At 53.1% G+C, this 9365-nt stretch overlaps 1 protein-coding gene across 1 annotated transcript; it reads right to left on the reverse strand.

Annotated features, from left to right (window-relative positions):
- Positions 1–3: 3 nt before the first annotated feature.
- On the reverse strand, positions 4–1538 carry LOC122158177 (homeobox protein SIX6). The gene is made up of 2 exons (XM_042814650.1): positions 967–1538; positions 4–172 (listed from the first exon to the last, which is right to left on the reverse strand). Exons 1-2 carry the CDS (start codon positions 1536–1538, stop codon positions 4–6), a joined length of 741 nt encoding a protein of 246 aa, XP_042670584.1.
- Positions 1539–9365: the final 7827 nt, after the last annotated feature.

A 9365-nucleotide genomic window follows, 5' to 3' on the forward strand; every position in this document is an offset into this window, starting at 1 on the left:
GTGTCAGATGTCACATTCACTGTCGCTGGATGTGATGGAGATGGCGGAGGTGGCCGCTTTGCTGGAGAGGCTGACGGCTGGGCTGGAGGCCGCCCCCCCCCCCACCCCACCGCTCTCCTCCTCCGCTTGCAGCGATCGCCCCGAGCCCTGCGCTAGGACCTGCTGCTGTAGCCTGCAAGGAAGCGGCACACCGAGCGTCACCGGGGGGCACACGGAGCACCCCTGCCATCCTGCAGCCCCTTCCCCGATGGGCAGCGGCCCCTCCCAGCCCGGCTGCCCAGCCCGGCCCTACTGCTGAGCCCACGCAGAGGCTTTCGGGCTTTTCTCCCTGCTTTGGGGGTGCCGTAAAAGCCACCGCCCCGATGTGGCAGGTGACAAGATTGCCTCTTTCTCCCCCAGGCTCGTGCAGGACTGAGTACCGGAGGGAGCCGCTCGCTTCACCGCCTGCCTGATTGTGCCAGGTTAAAATGAAAAGAAAAAAAAAAGAGAGAGAGAGAGAGAAAAGAGGAAGGAAAAAAAAACACCAAAAAGTGACCCAAGGAGCGCTGTTGTGTTGGCTCCAAGAATTAGCGCACAGTGGGGATATTGGGCCGCATCGCTGGCCCTGCTCCGGACAGACAGACACAGTGAACGAGGTGTCCGTGTGTCCAGGCACGGTTCCGGGGGGCTCTGCCCGCCCCATCGGATCGCACGGCCCTGCTCTGTGCGGGTCAATCCGAGCTGCAGAGCACACGGGGGCTGCCCGAGCCGGGATAAAAATACAAATAAAATAAATAATATATTTTAAAAGGAATGATGATGGCGATGATGATAATGATAATAAAAGAAACGAAGCTGTCAGGTTTTCCCTCTGCTCCCGCTTTCCCTCGCTGCTGTGCCCTTACAGGACCGCCCCGAGGCTCTGCCCGTCGGGCCGAACCCCTCCCGGCCCCGCGGCCGCCAGCCCTGCGGTCGGGCAGCACCTACCTGTTCTTGGCGGCCGCCGCCCTGTCCCTTTGCCTGCGGTTTTTGAACCAGTTGCCCACCTGCGTGGGGGTAAGTCCCGTGGCCTGAGCCAGTTCCCTCTTTTTGCTGGGGTTGGGGTAAGGGTCCTGCAGGTACCACTCCCTCAGCAAATGCCTCGTCCGCTCCTTGAAGCAATGCGTCTTCTGCTCGCCGTCCCAGATGGTGCGCGGCAGAGGGAACTTCTTCCTCACCCGGTATTTGTCCACCGGCCCCAAGGGTCGGCCCCGCAGCTTCTCCGCCTCCTGGTAGTGCGCTTCCAGCCACAGGGCTTGCAGCTTGCCGTGGGACTCCTTGGTGAACTTGTGGTTCTCCAGGATATGGTAGAGCTCTCTGTAGTTCCCCGTGTGGAAGGCCACGATGGCCCGGGCTCTCAGCACCGACTCGTTCTTGTTGAGCGCTTCGCAAGCCGCCGGGGCCACGGGCAGGGACCAGAGGAAGCGCCCCAGGCGCTCAATGTCCCCGCTTTCCTCCAGGGTCTCGCATACCCCGGCCACCTGCTGCGGGCTGAAATTGAGGATGGGCAGCTGGAACATGGAGGCGGCTCCGATGCCCCCCGCCGCCGGCTCGCACAGCCCCGCGGCGGGGAAGCGGGCAGCGGCCCCGGCGGCCGCCCCGAGCCCCGCTTCTGCCTCGCCCGGAGCCGGCGGAGAGAGGGAGCTGCGGCCGGAGGGCGGCGCGGGGCGGAGAGGCGACGGGGAGCGCTCGGCGGCGACTGGGGGCGGTGGGTAGGGGCAAGGAGGAGGAGGATGGAGGAAAGGGGGGAGGGCGGGCGTGGGGGGAGGGAGGGAAGGGAAAGGGAAGGAAAAAAAAAAAAAAAAAAAAAAGAAAGAAAGAAAAATGGGAAAAAAATAAAAAGGGAAAAAAGAAAAGGCACAACCCCAGCTCCACGCCGCCACCGCCGTGCTGCAGCGGGAGAGGCTGATTCGCTGCCGGGCTCGGCAGATTGGCTCCGGGTTTCCATGGTGGGGCTGCCACTCACTGTCAGCCGCTGCCAATCACGGCGGCGGGCAGCGCCGCTGAGCCCGGGGCACCTCCCCGGCAGCCGCAGCTCCCGCTGCCCGGGGCCGGGTCCCCGCCCCGCTCCCAGGGGTTCCCGCCCTGCTCCCGGGGGGGTCCCCGACTCTCTCCTGGGTGTCCCCGACCCGTTCCGTGGGGCCCCCGTCCAGCCCCGGGGATCCGGGCCGGCTCCGGGGGTATCCGTCTCGCTCCCGGGGGTCCCGGTGCCACTCTCGGGGGCCCCTGTCCCGTCCCCGAGGGTTCCCGTTCAGCTCTTGGGGTTCCCCACTCGCTCCAGTGCTCTCCGTCTCTGTTCAGCGGGTCTCCGCCCCGCTGCCAGGGCTCCTCGTCCTGCTCCCAGGGATCCCCGTGCCACTCCCGTACGTTCTTGTCAGCTGTCGGGGGTCTCCGTCCCTTTCGGAGGGTCCCCATCAAGTTCCGGGGGTCCCCATCCCTCTCACTGGGGTCCCACGGGCAGAGTGGGAAAGCGCTGAACAGAGAACCGGGCCCCGGTGCTGATGGAAAGACGGAGGGAGCGGGGCACAGGAGGGCGGCACGGGGACCCAGGGCCGGGCGCGGTGCTGCACAGCCGGAGCTCGGGGCTCTGCGGGATGGAGCAGTGCGGGGGGATCGCACAGAGATCGGCTGCTGCGTTGTAGAAGCGCTGCCGGGGGCGCCGCTGACAATGGATGCGGGTAGAGCAGTGCAGGAGGGGCTGAGATTTAGGGAAAAACTGCCCCTCGTCTCCCCTTATCAGTGACTTCCCGTCTCTGTTACTACGAGGAATTATCTGCAAAGGGCTCAGCGCCCTTCTCTGCCCTATTAAAGCTTTATCATTTTATTCCCCCCCCTAACATTTAAAACCGTATTGTTTTCGGCTGAGTGGCCCTGAACAGACGCAGAGAACAGCAGCGGGGAGTGAGAAGTCATCGCTAGGTCAGGACGGCGACTCGAAGCAGATTTCAGGAATCTTTTGCAATATTGATCACCCCGAGGTAGCCCTTCCCCGCGGCTTCCTCCTCCCAGCGCTGGGAGCGGAGCGGGGACGGCAGCAGCGCGGAGCGCGGCTTCGAGCGGAGGCACCAAATCACGGGGCCGCGTTCTTCATTCCGTATCTCGCGGCTCAGCGGCGGAAAGGCACGCTCAGAAGGCTCGGAAGGGCCACGCTCGGAAAGGCAGCGTCTATGGGAAATAAGCTCAATATGTTCCTTGCGATGCTTTTGCCTATTTTTTTTTTTTTTTTTATTTCTGGAACACTTGTCAAAGGAATGCTTCCGTGATTCGATGTCATGTTGACTTTCCTCTCTCCTTTTCCTTTCTTTTTTTTTTTTTATTAATTTATAATTTTATTACTATCACTGTGCTGTTTTTCTTTCTCTCCTCCTTTGTCGGTTGCCCAAAATTAAGCAGATTCCCGTTTCCCCCCATCATCCATCTCCCCGCAGAACGGAGCCGCACTCGGCTCGCCTTTTTCCTTTAGTATCAAGTACAATTTGTCTTTTGCTCGTGAAGATTTGGTAAATCAGAAGGCAGATAGATAGCGCAGATGGTCGGAGGTGTCGGGTCAGATTATGGTACGCCTCAGTACAGTGCTAAGCTCATTCTGACGGAAAACCCTGATATTATTTTCACAGATCTACACAGTTCACTTGAAAAAAACCCTCGGAGCCATTTACATCATTTATGTGAGGCTCACAGCTAGCGGGATGGAGCAGCTTTCAATACTGCTCATTTTCATAGAATCCGACAGAGCCGGGGAGACAGAAAAGCACACGCAGAACTCTCCGGTTCAGAGACGCTCCGCAGAAACTTGAAGAATAAACGAGGGACGCTGCGGCTTCGCTTTGTGGACCCGGGTTGGGTCCACAAAGCGAAAAAGAAAGGAAAAACGGGAGAAAAGGAAAATAACATCTGTAAACATTGCTGAGGTTCAAACACTGATGTTTGTCCCATCCGCCCCATCCACGCCGGATGGAATGGGGAAAAACTTCAACTGAACAGCTCAGGGAGGTCCCACATAGCCCTGTCGGGAGGGATAAAAGCCCCGAAGCTGCTCGGGGTGAGCACGGGGCTTCCTTGGAGCATCCCCGGACGCGGCTGGTGGGAACAGCCCTGAGACTTTCTCAGAGAGGTGAAGGCGGCAATGCTGTGCGGATGGGGAGCACGTTCAGATCGGCAATATGACGATTAATAATATACTGCAGCTAAAATTAATTAATTAATTAATTTTTAAGCGTGCGCATGATCTGGTGGGGGAATAACCGGGCTGCAACCTAATGACTGTAGACAGAGCGAGACTGGCTCCACAATGAAAGCCCTCACTGTAGGCTAAATAAATGAATCCTCATTAGAAGCAGCGAGAGCCGCTCGCGGGGCGGGGGGCTGCCCCCCAACTCCCAGCCTTTGTTCCCCACCACGCTGGTTCTGCTGGGGGTGGGAAGAATAGCCAACACCGGGCAGCGCCCAGCAGCCCCTCGTTAACTTCTAAGGGGTGACCGCTGCCGCAGCCCTCGGGCACGGCCGGGTGCCGGCCCCATTTTGGGAGCCGGGGGCTTCGGAAGCGTTTTTCCACCTTACATAATAACTACAGGCGTTCCTCGTGCCATTATCAGCCGGCAATGATGGCCACCTTCAGCCGGGCCACGGCTCTGCCATCCGCTACGGGGGAGCCAAGTAGGGTGCGGGGTTAGCCCTTCAGGGATGAGCCCACTGGAGAAGAAGGAATAAAACTGCACTTCAAAAAATAAGTCGGCAAAAACACTGCCTGCAGTAAGGGCCGTGCCATGCGGCCCGGGGCCAGCGGAGCCCTCTAGCATCGGCTCCAGGAGCCACCCCGTGCCCCGTCGGATCCCAGCACCGTCCTCCCCCCGGGATCGTTTATGTAGAAGCAGTTTGGCACGCAGCAGAGGTGCGAATACATTTTTTAAGCCTTTGATTGGCGTTAAGTATTGCATTAATAAATCCCCTCCCGGGAAGGAGAAACCCCACTTTAGAGGTCTCGATAGGATTGAGGGAGATGTGGAAGTTCATTAAGCGATGCTAAGCGGCGTTGCCTGAGTGCACGCAGTCCCTGGGGCGGGTACCTGCGGAGCCAGCCGGGATTTTTGAGGGCTTGGGCTCGGTGCTGATGCTCCGGGAAGCGGGGAGAACCGGTTCTCCCACGCCGCGAGGGGAGCGGGGATGTTCAGCCCAGGGCTGAGCGGTTGGGGGGTGCTGCCCTCGGTACCTTTCTTAATGCTCGTCTTTATCCCTATCCCTATCCCTATCCTTATCCCTATCCCTATCCCTATCCCTATCCCCATCCCCATCCCTATCCCTATCCCTGTCCCTATCCCTATCCCCATCCCCATCCTTATTCTTATCCCTATCCTTATCCCAATTGCTGTGCCCCTGAAACATCGTTTACCACTCCTTCCGTTTCTTCCCCCAAAAGAGCTGTGCTTAAGGCTGTAATCTGCTCAGTATTAGGCGAGAGAGAGCAGGCTGAGTGCTCGCTTAAAGCACCCATAGCCATCAGAAGGACCAAAAGGTCCCTAAAAACAAGGTGGGGGGGGGGGGGGGGGGGGGACTCGCTGTACGCCTCCGCCCTGCTTCAGGTCTCTGGTTCCCATCGGGGTTTTCTCTGACAATTCGAACAAAAGGAAACAAAGCGTTCAAATAAAGACGGGAGTTTCTGCTGGCTCTTGTTTTCTCTGTGAAAAGTTCCTCATTCACACCTTTTTTCCCTTAGGAAACGCGAAAAGGCGTTCCCTACCGGGGGAGGTTGGAACCGAGAGGCGTCAAAGCAAAACGCATTTTGTGCCTTTGGAAGCGCACAAAACAATCCTTCAAATATTACATATCGTCCCAGGATGGGGACGAGAGCTGCCTCCAAACCGCTTATAGAACGTAATGAAGCAAGCAACGAGGGGAATGGATGCGTTCGGGTGAAGCATCAGGATGGGAAGCCGTGAGGCGGTTTAGTGTCTGAGGTGAAGGCACGGGGATGGCAGCACAGCGGGCTCAGGGCTGAGCCGGGCGCGCTTTCCTCGCGGGGCTGGCTCTGGAAATGTCCTCAAACTCGTTTCATCGGACGTTGAGAGACCAGGAACGTTGGTGTGAAGAGAATCCCCCGGGCTGCGCGGCTCTGCCCGCCAGGTGGAGCATCCTCATCGCGTTTCAGCCGCTCCCGAAGCTCCCGGAGAGGCGGTTGCTCTCCCGGCTCCGGCCGCGGGGCTGCTGAGGGGCGAACCGCGCTGAGGGGAGAAGGCGCCGCCCCGCCATTTTCTCGCCTCACAGCTCGGGGTGCGCGGGCCGCTGTGAGGGAGGAGGGCAAGGAGCCCGAGGAGCTGGGAAGGGCCTTTAGCAGGGCGCGGGGCTTCTCCTGGGGTAGGTGCCATAGGTCGTCCTTTTTTCTCTTGGGGATGGCGGAGGAGAAGCTGAAGGAGTGAGGCTGTGCCCGCGCCTCGGCTCCCCTCCACCCGACAGAGGCTGTGGCCCTGGACGGCTGTCGTGGCTCTCCTGGTCCTTCCCCTTCCGTCAGCGCTTCTAACGGGGCAGGGTCGCCTTGCGGGAGTCGGTGACCCGAACGTGCGGCCTCTCACACACCCTCACACCGTCAGCGGCCATTTTGAGGTGCTCTGTTGCAGCCCCTGAGGTGTCAAAGTGTCATTTATTGATTGATTGATTTCCAGGAATTTAAGGAGTGATCCACGGCGATATATTTTAACTTTATTTGCCCAACTACAGAAAGCATTGCAATCAAGGGGATATTTAACTTTATGAGGAGTTGACATTGGCTAACGAAGGCCTCTGCACACAGTAGTTATGTGCTTTAAACCCAGTTAGAAACAGGGAATTCAGAAGTGAAGAGCCCTACCACGCTCAGTTACAGTCACTAGACTTGTGGGTTTGTTACCAGTCAGGAGAGGGCTTCGATGCTGTGGCAAGAAGTGACAACAGCAGCGGTTCTCACCTTGGGAGAGTTCACGTCTTATTGCTTAAATGATGGAGCAGAAGAGGGGCAGAGGGGTAACAGCACAAAGAGAGAACAACAGAGATGTGTGCCTTGCTTTTAGCAGAGAAATGTGAACTCAGCTAAAATCCAGGAACTAAATAACCAGTCGGGTGAGAGTCCTTTAGGATAGCGAATATCACAGGAGAGATACAGTTCATCATCAGAAGAGCTTTGCTGGAATTAAAATGGTTTATACAAAGCCAACAGAAATTGATAGCTTTGTGTAGCAGGTGTAGAATTGAGTGTTATGACAGAATTTTGAAGAGAGTAAGGGTCATATAAATAAAAATAATACACAACCAGTAGTTGTTTTAGGTAGCTATTTGTAGAGGATGCCCGCGTAGTTTGAGCTCTGAGCAAGTGATTTTAAGCAAGGAATTTTTCTTAGAGTACGGGTATTTATCACCTGTTAATGCAGCACCTTGCCAGACTGGATATGAAGCCACAGCTGTATATCTGTAATGAGGAATTGCATTAATGTCAGTGCTGAGATAGCAGGCAGACACACAGCATACAATCAGAAAGTTTTTCTGGTTTCTGGACTCCGTGCTGTCCCATGATTCATTAAATTGAGTCCTATACAATTGAGTTTATTTAGGTGTTATGAAAGGGCTAGATGCCTAATGTATGTATTTTTTGTAGAGTTCCAAAAAGCACAGATAGCGTCAAGCTTAGAGAGCCATTAGAAATCATCTGTTCCTGTTTGAAGCTCTTTTACTCACTGCTGTGTAGTGTATATTTTTCAGACATTAGCATTAAAATACAGAAAAATATCATAAGCTGTCAATTTTATTACATCACCTGTTAAAGGTTGTGATCTATAGTTTCTTTTTGAAAAGGACCCTAAAAATGCCTTTTTTTTTTTTTTTTTTTTTTTTTTTCTGTAGCAGAAGTTTGAGGATTCTGCTCTGTAGTGCTTCTTTAGGATCAGAAAAATAACAGCCCCACGTGAGAACATTTGAATTTGTCACCCCAGGTTGGCAAATGGTTTAATGCTACTTTTCTCCAGTAAAGCCAAGAATCAGTCTTTAGTACAGCCGTACCCTAAACATCTTTTGTTTCAGGCTGTTTTAAAATCTGCAGTCACCTAACAGATCAACAATGCAGTGAAATTTCAGCCCTTTCTACCAGCAACACACTGCCTTTGAATTTACAAACAGAAATTTGTCATTTGCAGTTTTGTTACTTAATTTAAAAAATATCTAGAACAGTAAATACTTCTATGTATACATGCTTACAGAAGCATTATCATTTTCTGCAATTTCACTTTTTAAACAAACTGTAAAAAAATACACAAGAAAGCAACTCTATCTTTAGTTCAGTTTTTCCTTTTTTTTTTAATTAGTATTCACAGAACAAAATTAATCATAACTATTTTAAAGGAGTAAATGACATACGTCATCTTAATAATAAGCTGTTGTGATTTATACAACAATGAGAAGAAATTCTTTGCTGTTATATGTTCAAAGTAGTGTTTGTACTCTTTTTTCACCATTTCTGTACCTTATTTGTATGCCCCATTTTCTTGCAGGCTTTATAAGAACTGTCAGGGAAGGAGCTAGCAAGCACTGTTTAACTGTTTCTAGAGAAAGAGTAAACAAACACGAGGGTTTTCCACCTGATGCTTTGCTGTTTGATTCCCATTTAGTGACAATACAGATTTCCAGGAATTCATGTGCCTCCCTTGGATAGTTAGCTACCAGTGTCTGCTTAACTACATTTTAGGGTCAGATGGACATCATTCAGCAGTGAGAGGGTTTCATCTTGCATCCTGCACACTAGACAGATCTTCAATATATGCTCCCAAGTAATTTTTAGTTCTTAATATGTTACTTATTATTTTCTTTTATTTGTTCCTGCAAAAGCAGAAATGTTTTGCTTTGGCTTGAATTACTTCTGACATTTTCTCTCAATATTTTGTACTAAAAATGTTGCTAGCTGTTTCCAGGCACCAGTAACTAGGGTGCCAATCTTGTATATATGTTTGGTAAAACTGTTCTCTATTTCTTGGAGCTTTTATCACTGGCTGTTCTAATCCGGTGTCTTGGATTAGTAGCCCTGATCCTCACATAAGTATTAGGCAAATTCATTTCTGTCAAACATCCAGCATTTTAAATGCTCCCTTCTCTTCCCTCCCTGCTGTTTTCACAGTCTCAGTGCTACACTATGCAATCTTAATGCCACTTTAGTCCAATTCTGAAGTTGTTTTCTATTCCACTTTATCTTGGATTAGGATCTCATCCCCATTGCCAATTGGTTGTGGCTTTACTTTTTACACACAGCCAAAGGAAGTGTTTGTTCACCCATGGGAAGGCTGCTGTGGGACAGCCATGTTTCAGTGTGTCTGAGCTAACTGCCCGTGTTCAGG

Source organism: Centrocercus urophasianus, unplaced genomic scaffold, assembly GCF_019232065.1.
Source record: "Centrocercus urophasianus isolate 14NV4802_14NV808 unplaced genomic scaffold, USGS_Curo_1.0 seq_14, whole genome shotgun sequence".
Classification (NCBI taxonomy): Eukaryota; Metazoa; Chordata; class Aves; order Galliformes; family Phasianidae; genus Centrocercus; species Centrocercus urophasianus.

Excerpts from the sequence above, each read along its gene's own strand:
- LOC122158177 (XM_042814650.1), bottom strand. The coding sequence starts at position 1,538 with ATGTTCCAGCTGCCCATCCTCAATTTCAGCCCGCAGCAGGTGGCCGGG. Across the intron at positions 173-966 it reads GCGGCGGCCGCCAAGAACAG|GCTACAGCAGCAGGTCCTAG; the intron begins GTAGGTGCTGCC and ends GCTTCCTTGCAG.